Genomic DNA, 16078 nt, shown 5'->3' with positions numbered 1-16078 from the left:
TCAAAAGAAAGATTTTCTTGAATGTCAGCACTCACAGAGAAATCCACTACCACAGCATCGCTAATATGCTTTCTAAGTATGGAGACATGGAATATTGGATGAACAGAGGACAACTCAAAAGGAAACTCTACCTCATAAGCTAGCTTACCAACACGCATAGAATTTTGTAAGGACCAACATAACGGGGACTAAGCTTCCCCTTCTTTCCAAATCTCTTCACCCGCCTCATGGGTGAAATTTTTAGATACACTGGTCACTAACTTCAAACTCAAGTTCTCTCCTTCTAACATCCGTATATGACTTCTAACAACTCTGCGCAGTTTTCAACCTTTCCCTAATCAACTTAACTTTTTTCATAGCCTCAAATACCGAATCAAGACCACTCACAGCCGCTTCACCCACCTCGAACCAACCTATGGGTGATCTACACTTCCTCACATATAAGGCTTCAAACGGAGCCATGCCAATACTAGAGTGGAAACTATTATTTTAAGCAAATTGTATCAACGGTAAGTGATCATCTCAACTTCCCTTAAATTCAAGTGCACAAGCTCTCAACATATCCTCTAAGGTCTGGATGGTCTACTCAGCCTGACCATCAGTCTGAGGATGAAAAGCAGAACTCAAAAGCACTTGGGTACCAGACCCTTCTAAAAAGCTTTTCAAAATTGAGAAGTGAACTAAGTACCCCTATCCGAAATGATAGACAAGGGAACTCCATGCAGTCTGACTAGCTCTCGGATATACAATCTAGCATAATCCTCAGTAGTATATGAATTATAAACAGGCAAGAAATGAGCAGACTTAGTCAACCTATCAACCACAACCCAAATGGAATCATGATGGCATTGGGAAGGAGGTAAACCAATCACGAAGTCCATATTTATCTCTTCCCACTTCCAGGTGGGAATACTAAACTCTTGCATCATACAAAAAGGTCTGAAGTTGGATAGAAATCCCATGCCTTATTATTTCCACTGCATTTGACCAGACCAGAACCATAAACAAAAGGCATGGGATGCAAGTTTAACTTCAGAAATTGCCCTTTTGGCTTGATTCCTTATTTTTATTTTTGGATACACTTTCACATTTGCAGGTCATTTAATTTTTTCATTTTTCATGTTAATTTCATCAGCCAGATTTGCTACACGTTCCTTCCTACATTGGGTTTCTTCTTTAATAAGGTCTAAGTTGATATTTGGTCTTCTCCAACTCCCCCTTCTCATATGGGTATTCTCCTAATCACCTTCTATTGTATAATAGTCTCCTCGAGCAACGCATCCATATAATTTTGGACCAGGGGAATAACTATTGGTTTTCCATTCTTATTTTTAGCAGTGCAAGGTTTCGAAGGCCTTTCAAAAGTCCATTGAACCCTTAAAATTAGTCCAAACACTATTTGAATATTTACACTACCACCAAAAACTTGAACCCTTCTCCAAACTTGACACATAAACATTAGCAAAATCTTTATTAAATCATAACAGGGTATCGACACCACCTACTTGGTCCCTCAGCCTTACCAGTTCAAACCTAACAATCTTAACTGTAAAATACCATATCTTGTTGAAAGATTAACGCCTAATAGATAAAGAACCAACATTCTCAAAATTAGTGTACTAGATATGTGTTTTCATGATAGGTTGATCAGTAATACATACCTCCCACATATAAAGTGGTTCCGTCTACAAGTAGCTTATTCCTTCGAGCTTATCTTTACTCTAGCCTTTAATATTGGTCGAGCAAAAGTTGATCCACTTTCACTTCCTTTTATTTACAAACTAGAGAAAAATATTTGATGTTAAAAAAGAGAGGAACAAAAAGAACATTACAAAAGGGTAACACAAAATTGAATGAATACAATATATTACAACAGGTGTTGTAACAATGACCCATCTGGTGCAACAGATTCCCATTTGTTTAATAGATAAGTCAATTGTTGCAACAGGTTACGTATTTATGGTAACAAATAGGTGACATGTTGCAATAGATGGGTCATTTGTTAGAATAAATCAAATCAGCTTTTCTACTGGTTTGATTTCTTCCAACAGTTGCACCATCTATTCCAACAGTTGATTCATCAGTTGCAATAGTTGAGAAAACTGTTGCAACTCCAACAACAATAACAACAGTAGCATAAACAACAAAAAAACAACACCATATGTTTCAATACCATCAATAACACAAACACCAAATGTTCCAACAACACCAACATTTCCAACAACAGCACCACCAACAAAGTAACAAACAAAAAATATAAAAGAAAAATGATACTAACAACTAGGCTTTTTAAATTCTCCCAATATATGACTTTTTGCAAATTTTTTAATAAAAATAATGGTACGTTTATTCAAGACTTAAGTCACCTTTCCTTCAATTTTCTCAATAAATAGGATATTAGTAATAGGTAAATCAATAAAAAAAACAGATGTAAATATCTAATTTAAATAACATACAAAGAAGAAGATGTAAAGGAAAGAGCAATAGTGAATCATACCTGCAATGTCAAAAAAGCAAAGGTATCAAAACACCCATTTTAGTCGAGAAAAGATATTGATTAATTGAGATCCAAAAGAATCCTCATGCAAAAGAGGAGAGAAAAGAGAGAAAAAAAGGAGACGGTTGTGATTACCCTAAAGAGAAGAAAAAGAAAATTCTAAAAGAAATAAGATAAATGAGTTAAGTTAATTTATGGCTGAAGGAGAGAAAATTCTAGAGATGGGTTTTAAATATTCATTAATAAATTTGAGGGGCACGAGGAGACGGTGACATGAGATGGCATTGAAAAAACAATATAAGACTACTCAAGGAGGAGATTTTGAGTTATTCAAGTAATATTTTTTACCACCTTAGTTATCATTTTTATATAGGATGAGAAATTACTTTAAAGTAAAAAAAAACTTAAAACATATAAGTCATCTGTTGCAATAGATAACAATTTCTTCTTGAAAATTTCTAACGGCTCAGTCATTTGTCGCAACAGATGGCAATTTTTATTTGATAATTTACAATAGATAGGTAATCTGTTGCAACAGATTCATTAATCTTTTTGATAAATTCCAATAGATAAGTCATCTGTAACAACAAGATGAACATTTGTTTTTTTATACAATTTAAATTAAGTTCATATGTTCAACTACAACTTCAATTGACTTAGCTACAAAGAGGGATAAGTTGATAGGGTCAACTATGTTGCGTCATATTGGTACTGCACTCCTCTTGACCTGAGTCATCAATCGATCAGTCAAATTTGAAATGATTCACATTAGTTTATTATTAGAAATACCACAATTGATTTAGCTACAACTAGGGATGAGTTAACAAGGTCAACTATATTGCATGATATTAGTACTATATTGCTCCTGACCCAAGTCGTCAACCAATCAGTCAGAGTTTAAATGATTCATATTAGCTTATTATTAAAAATTCCTCAATTGATTAAGCTACAACTAGAGATGAGTTAACAGGCTCAACTATATTACATGATATTGGTACTGCACTTTTTCTGACTCGAGTTGTCAATCAATCATTTAGAGTTAAAATGATTCACATTATCTTATTATTAGAAATGCTTCAATTGATTTAGTTATAACTATGGATTAGTTGATAGGGTCAACTATATTGCATGAAGTTGGTACTGCGCTCCTCCTGACCTGAGTCATCAATCAATCAGTCAGAATTAAAATGAGTCACATTAGCCTAATATTTGAAATACATTAATTGATTTAGCTACAACTAGGGATGATTCGACAGGGTGAAATATATTGTATGATATTGGTACTACGCTCCTCCTGACCTAAGTTGTCAATCGATCAGTCAAAGTTGAAATGATTCACATTGACTTACTATTAGAAATGCCTCAATTAATTTAGATACAACTAGGGATGAGTTGACAGGGTTAACTATATTGCATGATGTTGGTACTGTGCTCCTCCTGACTCGAGTCATCAATCAATCAGTCAGAGTTAAAATGATTCACACTAGCTTATAATTATAAATACCTTAATTGATTTAGCCATAACTAGGGATGAGTTGACCGGATCAACTATATTGCATGATGTTTTTAGTATGCTCCTCCTAATCTAAGTCGTCAATCGATCAGTCCAAGTTGAAATAATTCACATTAGCTTATTATTTGAAATGCCTCAATTTATTTAGCTACAACTAGGGATGAGTTGATAGGGTCAACTATATTGCATAATATTGGTACTACGCTGCTCCTGACCCGAGTCATCAATAGATCAATCAGAGTTGAAATTATTCACATTAGCTTATTATTTGAAATACCTCAATTGATTTAGCTACAACTAGGAATGAGTTGACAGGGTCAACTATATTATATGATATTGGTACTGCACTCGTCCTGACCCAAGTCATTCATCAATCAGTCAGAGTTGAAATGATTCACATTAGCTTATTATTAGAAATGCATTAATATATTTAGCTACAACTAGGTATGATTTGATAGGGTTAACTATATTGTATGATGTTGGTACTACGCTCCTCCTGACCTGAGTCGTCAATCGATTAGTTAGAGTTGAAATGATTTACATTAGCTTATTATTTGAAATGCCTTAATTTATTTAGCTACAACTAGGGATAAGTTGACAATGTCAACAATATCGCATGATATTGGTACAACGCTTCTCCTGACCTGAGTCATCAATCGATCAATCAGAGTTGAAATGATTCACATTAGCTTATTATTAGAAATGCATTAATATATTTAGCTACAACTAGGTATGATTTGATAGGGTTAACTATATTGTATGATGTTGGTACTACGCTCCTCCTGACCTGAGTCGTCAATCGATTAGTTAGAGTTGAAATGATTTACATTAGCTTATTATTTGAAATGCCTTAATTTATTTAGCTACAACTAGGGATAAGTTGACAATGTCAACAATATCGCATGATATTGGTACAACGCTTCTCCTGACCTGAGTCATCAATCGATCAATCAGAGTTGAAATGATTCACATTAGCTTATTATTAGAAATTTCTTAATAGATTTAGCTATAACTAGGTATGATTTGACAGTGTTAACTATATTGCATGAAATTGGTACTGCGCTCCCCCTGACTCGAGTTATCAATCAATCAGTCAGAGTTGAAATGATTCACATTATCTTATTATTAGAAATGTCTCAATTAGTTTTTGCTACAACTAGGGATGAGTTGACATGGTCAAATATATTGCATGATGTTGGTGTTGCGCTCCTGCTGACCCAAGTCGTCAATAATCAGTCTGAGTTGAAATGATTCACATTAGCTTATTATTTAAAATTCCTTAATTGATTTAGCTATAACTAGGGATGAGTAGACAGGGTCAATTGTATTGCAAGATTTTTATATTGTACTCCTTCTGACCCAAGTCATCAATCGATCATTCAGAGTTGAAATAAGTCATATGATCTTATTATTAGAAATGCCTCAACAGATTTAGCTACAACTAGGGATGAGTTGACATGGTCAACTATGTTTCATGATGTTGGCACTGCGCTATTTTTTTACCCGAGTCATCAATCGATCAGTTAGAGCTGACCCGAGTCATTAATCGACCAGTCAAAGTTGAAATGGTTAACATTAGATTATTATTAGTAATGCTTCAATTAATTTATCTACAACTAAGGATGCGTTTACAGGGTAAACTATATTGCATGATGTTGGTACTGCACTCTTCCTGACCCGAGTCATCAATTGATCAGTCAGAGTTAAAATGATTCACATTAGCTTATTATTAGAAATTCCTCAATTGATTTAGCTCTAACTAGGGATGAGTTGTTAGGGTCAACTATATTGCATGATATTGGTACTGTGCTCCTCCTGAATCGAGTCGTCAATGGATCAGTTAGAGTTGAAACAATTCACATTAGCTTATTATTTGAAATGCCTCAATTGATTTAGCTACAACTAGGGATGAGTTGACACTATATTACATGATATTGGTACTGCGCTCCTCCTAACCTGAGTCATAATCGATCAGTCAGAGTTGAAAAAATTCACACCAGCTTATTATTAGAAATGCCTTAATTGATTTAGCTACAACTAGGGATGAGTTGACAAGTTCAACTATATTGCATGATATTGGTACTGCGCTCCTCCTGACCTGAGTCTTCAATCGATCTGTCAGAGTTGAAATGATTCATGTTATCTTATTATTTGAAATGCCTCAATTAATTTAGCTACAACTAGAGAAGAGCTGATAGGGTCAACTATATTGCATGATATTAGTACTGCACTCCTTCTGACTGGAGTTGTCAACCGATCATTCAGAGATAAAGTAATTCACATTAGTTTATTATTAGAAATCCCTCAATTGCTTTAGCTACAACTAGGGATAAGTTTACAAGGTCAACTATATTGCATGATTTTGGTACTGCGCTTTTCCTGACTCAAGTCATCAATCGATTAATCAGAGTTTAAACGATTCAGATTATCTTACTATTTGAAATACCTTAATTGATTTAGCTATAACTAGGGATAATTTGACAGGGTCAACTATATTACATGATGTTGGTACTATGCTTCTTCTTACCCGAGTCCTCAATCGATCAGTCAGAGTAGAAATAATTCATATTTGCTTATTCTTAAAAATGCCTCATTTTATTTAGCTACAACTAGGGATGAGTTGACAGGTCAACTATGTTGCATGATATTGGTACTACGCTTTTTCTGCCTTGTGTCATCAATCGATCAGTTAAAGTTGAAATGATTCACATTAGCTTATTATTTGAAATACCTCAATTGATTTAGCTATAACTAGGGATGAGTTGATAGGGTCAACTATATTGCATAATATTGGTACTGCACTCCTCCTGACCTGAGTCATTAATCGATCAGTCAAAAATGAAATGATTCACATTAATTTATTATTTGAACTGCCCCAATTAACTTAGCTACAACTAGAGATTAGTTGACATGGTCAACTATATTGCATGATATTTGTACTGTGCTCCTCCTGACATGAGATACATTCAATTAGTGGGAGTTCAAATGATTCATATTACCTTATTATTTTAAATGCCTTAATTGATTTAGCTACAACTAGGGATAAGTTGACAGGGTCAACTATATTGCATGATATTGGTACTATGTTCCTCCTGACCTGAGTGCCAATCGATCTGTCAGAGTTAAAATAATTCACATTAGCTTATTATTTGAAATACCTCTATTGGTTTAGATACAGCTAGGGATGAGTTGACAGGGTCAACTTTATTACATGATGTTGGTATTGTGCTCATCCTGACCCGAATCGTCAATTGATCAGTTAGAGTTGAAATTATTCACATTAGCTTATTATTAGAAATGCCTCAGTTGATTTAGCTATAACTAGGGATGAGTTTACAAGTTCATATTTATTGCATGATGTTAGTACTGTGCTCCACCTGACTTGGGTCGTCAATCAATCAGTCAGAGTTGAAAAGATTCACATTAGCTTATTATTTAAAATGCTTTAATTGATTTAGCTACAACTAGGTATGAGTTGACAGGGTCAACTATAACTTCAATTGAGTCTTTGCAATTACATGATGATGATATTGCGTTCCTCCCGACTTCAGTCGTCAATCAATCACTTTGAGTTAAAATGATTCTTTTTAACTTATTATTAAGATAATACCTAAAATTCATCAGTGTTCTAGTTGAACTTAATACACTTTATTATGGTGAGACAGTTAAAAATGATTTCTTTTAAAATTTAAAAAAATTATTAAGATCAATTCAGACCATTAACATTTTTAAAACTTGTCATTCTTTTACAAAATACAAATCATCCATTTATGGGGAAAACATTTCAAATCTTAAGTTCTCACCCTTTTATTTCTCTCTCAATAATACAGAAAACAACTACTCTACATATTGCTCAACCCTTTGCAATAGATTAACTACTCTCTCTCCCTCATTCTTTCTCTCCCCAACTCTCTTTATCCCCTTCTCTCTCCCTTTTTTCCTCTTATTACTACTATCGCTAGTAGGATTAGGGTTTCCACTGACTCGAATCCAGTGATGGTGTAAGTGAGCAGCACCGATCAAAACAGGTTAGTACGATGATAGTCGGCGTCCAGATTTTGACAATACATAAAAGACGCTCTGACGATACAGCGATGGCCTCTTTTTGACGACTTTATTCCAAAAACCAATTTCAATATCAAAATTGTCAAAACCAACAGTACGTAGGAGTACCCCAGTGACATCTAAACTTTGATATTTAGTTACTTCTTACAGTTTAGTTTCTTTGTATTATTTTGTTTCTTGTGATTATAGTTGTGACTAGCTGCTTTCTTTTATTGGTGGATATTGTTGTGTTATTATAGTTGCTAGGCCGGATAGTATATTGTGTATGGGCCTTCTGTTTACCTACTATTGCGTTGTTTGTTTGTTTGTTAGTTTGAGGCTTTATTTAAGTTTTTGAGTGTGACTTTGAGGGTTGATAGTGGAATAGGGTAATGTCTGGGGGGTTGGAGCTGGGGGCTATGTTGGAAAAGGGTGAAGAAGGGAAGGCAGGGATTAGTGTAGGGTCTAAGTTGGGTGTTAGGGTTGGTTTAGTGAGGGGTGGTAAAGGTAGGCGAAAGGTGAGAGAAGGTAGGTTAAGGGTAGGGTCTTGGAATATAGGGACCCTTCAGGGTAAGTCCGTAGAGCTGGTGAAGATTCTTAAGAAAAGGAGGATTAATATTGCGTGTGTTCAAGAGACTAAGTGGGTAGGGTCTAAGGCTAGGTATATAGATCGGTACAAGTTGTGGTACTTAGGGAGTGAGAGACGTCAGAATAAAGTAGGCATCTTAGTGGATGAGGAGCTTAGAGAAAAGGTGGTGGAGGTTAAGAGAGTTAGCGATAGGCTGATAATGATTAAGTTGGTCATTAGAGGGTTTACGTTGTACGTGTATAGTGTTTATGCTCCATAGGTGCTCTTGGAAGAGGGGGTGAAAGAGAGATTTTGGGAGGTTTTAGACGATGTGGTGAGAAGCGTGCCTAGCTTGGATAAGATTGTCATAGCAGGGGACTTCAATGGGCACATTGGGGTTTTACTAGGAGGCTATGACAGCGTGCATGAAGGTTTTGGTTTTGGTGAAAGAAATGGTGAAGAAGCTTCCTTGTTGGATTTTGTGAGGGACTTTAGGCTGGTGGTAGTGAATTTGAGCTTTCCGAAGAAGGCAAAGAAGGAGGATCACCTGATTACCTTCTGAAAAGTGATAGCCAAGACTTAAATTGACTTTCTGATGCTTAGGAATGGGGATAGGGCTTTATGTAAAGATTGTAAAGTTATTATGAGTGAGCATCTTTTGACCCAGCATAGGCTTCTGGTGATGAACTTGATTATCAAAAAGAGAAAGAAGAGAAGGGCCGAGGAGGGTCGACCTAGAATTAAGTGGGGTGGCTTGATACAAGTTAGTGCGCTAGATATAGGGGAGAAGGTGGTGGGAATAGAGGTGTGGGAATGTTGGGAGGATGTGATATTATGTGGGATAGGGCTGCCAGCTACATCACGGAGACTGCTAGGAAAGTGTTGGGTGTTTCAAGAGGTCGGGTAGGATGGCATAAAGGGAATTGGTGGTGGAATGAAGAATTTAAGAAAAAAGTGGAGATTAGGAAGAAGGCATATGTTATGTTGCTTGAGAGTAAAGATGAAGAGGAGAAGCGAATGAATAGAGAGGTTTACAAAGTAGCAAGTAATGAGGCTAATTTAGCAGTTATGGTTGCTAAGACAGCAGTATTTGAGTGCTTGTATATTGGGTTAAAAGAGAAAGGTGGGAAAAAAAGGTTGAATAGGCTTGCTAGGGATAGGGAGCGGAAGGTTCATGACCTCAATCAAGTGAAGTGCATTAAGAGGGGGATGGTAGAGTTTTGGTAGAGGATGTTCACATTAAGAAGAGATGGCAGGAGTATTTTCATAAACTTTTAAACAAGGAGGGGGACAGAGGCATTGAGTTAGAGGAGATGAAGCACTCGAAGAAGAACCATGATTTTAGTTATTATAGACGTTTTAAGGTTGATGAGGTCAGAGAGGCTATTGATAAGATTTCAATAGATTTTTGGAAGTATATATGTGGGGTAGGTTTAAGGTGGTTGACTGATTTGTTTAATGGTATTTTCAAAATTGCAAAAATGCCTGAGGCTTGGAGATGGAGTACGATGATTTCGTTATATAATAACAAGGGTTATATTAAGAGTTGCAACAACTATAGGGGTATTAAGCTGTTGAGTCACACTATGAAGATTTGGGAGAGGATGGTTAAGCAGAGATTGAGGAGGGTCGTGTCCATTTCAGAGAATTAATTTGGATTTATGCCTGGTCGCTCGACGATAGAGGCAATCTACCTGGTGAGGAGATTGCTGGAGCAGTATAGGAAAAGGAAGAGGGATCTGCACAAGGTGTTCATCGACCTTGATATGGCATATTATAAAGTCCCTAGGGAGGGTCTTTGGAGATGAGAAGGGTCCCAGTGGCATACATCAGAGCTATAAAGGACATGTATGATAGAGGGAAGACTCAGGTAAGGACGGCGGAAAGAGACTCAGAGCATTTAATGATCGAGATAGGGTAGCATTAGGGATCGACTCTTAGTTTGTTCCTATTTATGTTGGTGATGGATGTGTTGATGTAGAGTATTCAAGGTGAGGTGCCTTAGTGTATGTTATTTAAGGATGATATAGTGCTGATTGATGAGATACAGGGGGTGTAAATAAAAAATTAGAGGTTTGGAGACAAACCCTTGAATCTTAAGGGTTCAGGTTAAGTAGTTCCAAGACAGAGTATACGGAATGCAAGTTTAGTGACTTGAGGCAGGAGGATGAAGTGGTGGTGAGGTTTGATTCCCAGGATGTTTGTAAGAGGGATAGTCTTAAGTATCTTGGATCTATAATTCAAAGGAATAACGAGATTGATGAAGATGTCTCTAAATGTATTGGAGCAGGTTGGATGAAGTGGAGGTTCGCCTCAGGAGTGTTGAGTGATAAGAAGGTGCCTCTTAAGCTTAAAGGCAAATTCTACAGAGTGGCAGTCTGTCCGTCTATACTGTATGGAGTGGATTGTTAGCCAGTCAAGAACTTCCACATTCAAAAATTGAAGGTAGCAAAAATGAGAATGTTGCGTTGGATGTGTGGACTTACTAGAGGGGACAAAGTTAGGAATGAGATTATTCGGGAGAAGGTGGGAGTGGCTTCCGTGGAGGACAAGATGCAGAAAAGAAGGCTGAGATTATTTAGGCATATGATGAGGAAGGAAATAGATGCTCCAGTTCGTAGGTGTGAGAGCCTAGCTTTGGATAGCTTCAGGAGGAGGAGAGATAGGTTGAAGAAATACTAGAGGGAGGTGATTAGACATGACATAAAGAAACTACAGCTTACTGAGGACATGACCCTAGATAGGAAGGTGTGGAGGTCGCGGATAAGATTAGAAGGCTAGTGTGAGTGTATGGGTTATAACTAGTAGTTAGGAAAGCTCTTGTGTAGCCGGGTTAGTAATCCTAGGACTGTGTCCATAGGTAGGAGCCTCTAGTCAGGAGAGTTTGGGTGTGGTGGGTGTCTTTGTTCTGCGAGTTTTTGTTACTACTAGGTGGGTGTCCTATTTCTTATTTCTTATTTTGTATTACTCTTATTTCTCTTATTTCGTATTTCTCTAATTTTTATTTTATTAATTCTTATTCCTTATTTCTGTTATGCCATCCATCCTGCTTCATGTTTAATTACGACCTTGTTTACTATTCTTTATTTTGAGCCAAGGATCTATCAAAAACAACCTCTCTACTTCTTTGGAGGTAGCGGTATGGACTACGTACATTTTACCCTCCCCAAATCCCACTTTGTGGAAATACACTGGATTTGTTGTGGTTGTTGTTGTTATTGTTATTCTTGCCTGTATCCATCATTTTCTCTGTCTTCGTAGGTAATAGATTTCTAGAAGAGTTCCATGTTTGTTCTTTTTTCTAAAAATTAGATATTTTTAGTTAAAGATGAAAAAGAAGACTTTTAGTTGTATTATCTTCGAAAATGGGTTAACAATTTTGAGTTTGATGGTAAAATCGTCGGAAGAACCCGAGAAAATCCTAGTTTTTGTTGCAGTGTTCCGTTGATTGTCGTGATATTGTTGGATGGTATTTGTGGTGTTGGTGGTGACTGTTGATGGTAGTGGTGGTCATCGTGGTAGTGGTACTGGTGGTGTTTGTGGTGGCTATTAGTGGTAGTATTGGTGGTGTCAGTATTGGTGGTGTTTGTGGTGGCTTGTGGTGGTGTCGGTATTGGTGGTGTTTGTAATGTATTTTTAAAAATTTATGCATACCACAATTGTAATGTATTTTTTGTTTTTCTGTTGTTTGTAGGTAAAACTTGTCCCCCAAAAGAAAATAAGGTAAAAATAGATCAACTTCTAACCATGTAACAAAAAAATCTAGAGTACAGAGGGATTCAGAGGAACCACCTGAACAATCTCAGTCAGGGAAAAGTAATGCTGGGGAAAGATATGAAAATGACATTGTGGAAGGTGGACAAGGGTCTGTAGATGGTGATAAGGAAAATGAAACTTATGAGGAAGAAGAAAAAGATAAACAAGAAGAGGAGGGAGAAGAAAGAGAGAGAGGATGATGATCAACATGATGATAATGCATCAATAATGGGGCATGAATTAATATCAAAATCCTAGCATGAGGCTGCTAAAACTATTAGTATTGATAGGTTGTAAGTTACAATGCCGATAGATGACCATACAGAACTAAATGGTGATTTTGTACTTAAATGTCAATTGGGGAAACCTTTTGATGACATTAGGAAAACTATAAAGAATGAAAACATAGATGAACTTTTGAAGAAGAGGTACTTTGGACACTTTCTTAAGCTATCTGAGGACCATACTGCCTGTTTCCAAATAAGCATAGTATAGGGTCTTCTCAAGCGCAGGATGAAGTATGTGGGGGGATGATAAACATTCAAAGAAGAGGGGCAAAAAGATGGATGAAATTTGGATCAACTACTATGGCATGCCGATTTGTTTTGGTTTGAAAAAGTTTGCCATAGTGACAGGCTTAAGATGCGATCGTCCAAAAGAACCTCTCATCAAGGAAACACCCCATAAAAAGTCCAAGGAAAGTAGGACAACCAAACCACCACCATCAAATAGAGGGAAGGCATTATCTCAATGACCACCCACCAAAACTAACAAACACAAGGAAAATATAGATAGGTTGTTGGACATTGCTGGACGTGGGTACAAAGACAATAAGTTGATAAAACATCTCAAGGATAAAACTATATCAAAGCAGTACAAGGAAAAATTGTGCTTAGTTTGGTTTTTCCATTCTGTTATATTAGCAAGAGGTGTAAACAAAGTCATAGAAGATGATTTGTTGAAGCTTGCTGAGGATTTTGAGAAATTCAATAATTATCCCTGGGAATATGCCAGTTACAACTTGACGGTCAAATATTTACTGTCAAAGCTATCCCCAAAGACGATCACATTATACGGCTTTTCTTGGGCTTTCATGGTAAATTTAATCACTGTTTGTTTACTCATCCATTAATTTATATTGAATAATTGTTATGACTTTTTTTTTGCTTGCTTCCCATTTACATTTTTTAGGCTTGGGCATTTGAAGTCATTCCTTTCCTCTGAAAGTAGGTAAAGGATTACCTGGATGAGGTTTCTCATCCAAGGATCCTTAGGTGGTTGGTTGTAAAGAGCAACATAAGAATTAAGGAGGCTAATCTCTTTAACCCTCTAGATGATGTAGTGCGTCTTCTTTCAAGTAAAATAATTTGACTTAAAGAAAGATATTGAAATAAATGTGCCATCTGTTATGACAGATGGGTCATTTGTTGCAACAGATTGCTTGTATACTACAACTAGTGCAATAGATGGGTAATCTATTGCAACAGATGATTCATATTTTGCATTAAATTACCCATCTGTTTCTTTGGTTCTTTGAACCCGACTCAACAGATTACCCATCTACTGCAAATTATACAATAGATAGGTATTCTGATGCAATATATTATTAATCTGTTGCGATAGACAGATTAGCTGTTGCGACAGAAAGATCATCTATTGCATAAGTTGTCTGTGTTAACATGTAACCCAACTGACTGCAAATTATTATATGATTTAGATGTATTTGTCTTTTTTTTAGGTTATGCGTCTATGGATCATGCCTACTGAGCAAGAGTCAGGAATGACTTCTTTTATTACTCTAGGTCTTATTGATACAATAGCAGATCCAACGATTGAGTTAATAAAGAAGGAATTAGTTGTAGCAACAGACATAAGAAGAGAAGTTAGGCAAGGTCAGCCTAATGTTGAGTCTCTTCATGACCAACCTACTACAACAGATCCTGGTACTTCTTTTGAGGATGTTGCTAGTGGAGTTGTTGATGTTGATGGCAGGCATGATGATGTTGATGCTGCTGCTAGTTGTGATGATGAGCATATTGATGCTCAAGAAAAAATAAATATGTTTGAAAACACCCCTTTCACAAGTCCTTCTCACCCTTACACAAGCCCATCTCACCCTTAAACTGGTCCTTCCCACCCTTACAGTGGTCCCTCTCACTCCTCTTCACCCTCATGTTCTCATTGCAAATACAAAGAGTAAAAGGACAGATATGATAATATCTTTGAAAAAGTAGAGGCTATCGCTAAAGCTGTTGAGGAATTAAAATCCAAGAGGGTTGTCATACCATCCAAGAAGGTGAGGGAGCCATACACTCCTATAGTGGTGGTTAGGAGGAAGAAAAAAGCAATTACCCAATTACTCTCCAATCAAAAATAAAAAAAATTGCTACTCCTCCCTCTCCAAAAGTTTTTGAAGGGCAGGGGCCATTGAAAAAGATGGACATATACGTGAAACTTGGTGCCAAAGAGAGGAGGGACCTGCGACAGGACAAGAATGCCAAACAAGGCACACAAGATTATCCCATGCTTACCTTTTTTACCCAATACTTCAAGAGTATGACAAATATATATACGAGGTATGTGGACAAGGTAAGCTTACTTTTCCTAACCTAGCCTTCTAATCTACTCCATGAAGAAGAAGCTACACAATAGATGTGTCATCTGTTCCAGCAACTGTGTATTCTGGTGCAACTGGTGGTGGTTCTATTACAATATATTACCCATCTATCACATAAGTTGCGTTAGATAGGTGATCTGTGAACAGATTCAGAGAACCCTCTGCAACAGATAGATTATTCATAGCATCTTTCTACTATGTTTTCCTTCTTTACAATTACTAACCTATTTAAAATTAACTTCTTATATCATAGTATGTTAAAGAAATTCTCTGCCTCATGAGGGGCAGGAAATTAGCATACCCGAAAGCTTATGATGCTGCCGAAAGGATATTGGACCTCAACTTCTATAAGAATTTCAAGGATAGGTACGATGAACTCACTAAGCTAGCGTCAACTCCCGATGGCTCAAGATTTGATTCGTTAGTTTTTGATTTCCAATGGGATAAAGAAATGATTAAATATATTAGAGGGGAGAGGGCATATCCATATGACAAGAGCTGGAACTAGACAAAGAGAATTCTTGGAGTTATGAAAATGGACGTCATATATTTTCTAGCTGTTGAGATACTACTCGAGGAGGGAAAAATCAAGGTTTATGACTACAACTTACCTGTCTTCGACGAGGCTAATTTTTTCACCCACATTCAACCACTATTGGATTTGTTCCCCAACTTATTGAAGCACAGTAAACTGATGGATGATTTGCCAGCAGAAGTGTTGATAAAGCAAACATGGGATTTTGAAGGTCAAAACAAGGACATGGACCTTCCAAAAAATAAAATCGTTGTTGCATGTAGGTCACACGCGCTTGAATACATCAAATATTTTTTGACTCGACAAAGAAATGGTCGATCCAACGACCTTTCTATGTGACAACGTTATGGAAAATATGCAAGAGATCTGGGCTTATGGGGTACTAATAGGACGCTTGGAGCCTGTGTATAAATAAGAAGATGTAGAACACAAACACCATAACAATTTTTTATTTCAAGTCACTTCACTTTACATGTAGTAGCAATTTTTTTTGTCTGATGAAAGTTGAATTTTTAATAATGCAACAGACTTTCTATCTGTTGTAACTT

At 36.6% G+C, this 16078-nt stretch overlaps 1 protein-coding gene across 1 annotated transcript; it reads left to right on the top strand.

Annotated features, from left to right (window-relative positions):
• The first annotated feature begins 8446 nt into the window (after positions 1-8446).
• Positions 8447-9184, top strand: LOC107865347. Its single transcript, XM_016711629.1, has 2 exons — positions 8447-8572; positions 8903-9184. Exons 1-2 carry the CDS (start codon positions 8447-8449, stop codon positions 9182-9184), a joined length of 408 nt encoding a protein of 135 aa, XP_016567115.1.
• Positions 9185-16078: the final 6894 nt, after the last annotated feature.

This window comes from Capsicum annuum, chromosome 3 (genome assembly GCF_002878395.1).
Source record: "Capsicum annuum cultivar UCD-10X-F1 chromosome 3, UCD10Xv1.1, whole genome shotgun sequence".
NCBI classification, from domain to species: domain Eukaryota; kingdom Viridiplantae; phylum Streptophyta; class Magnoliopsida; order Solanales; family Solanaceae; genus Capsicum; species Capsicum annuum.
The sequence above is the reverse complement of the archived record's forward strand: the minus strand, read 5'-3'. Positions and strand labels throughout refer to the sequence as shown.

Bases quoted from the DNA above. Each gene is read 5' to 3' on its own strand.
- LOC107865347 (XM_016711629.1), top strand. From the start codon at position 8,447: ATGTCTGGGGGGTTGGAGCTGGGGGCTATGTTGGAAAAGGGTGAAGAA. The intron at 8,573-8,902 runs GTGAGAGAAGGT...TATGCTCCATAG, and splicing joins GTGGTAAAGGTAGGCGAAAG to GTGCTCTTGGAAGAGGGGGT.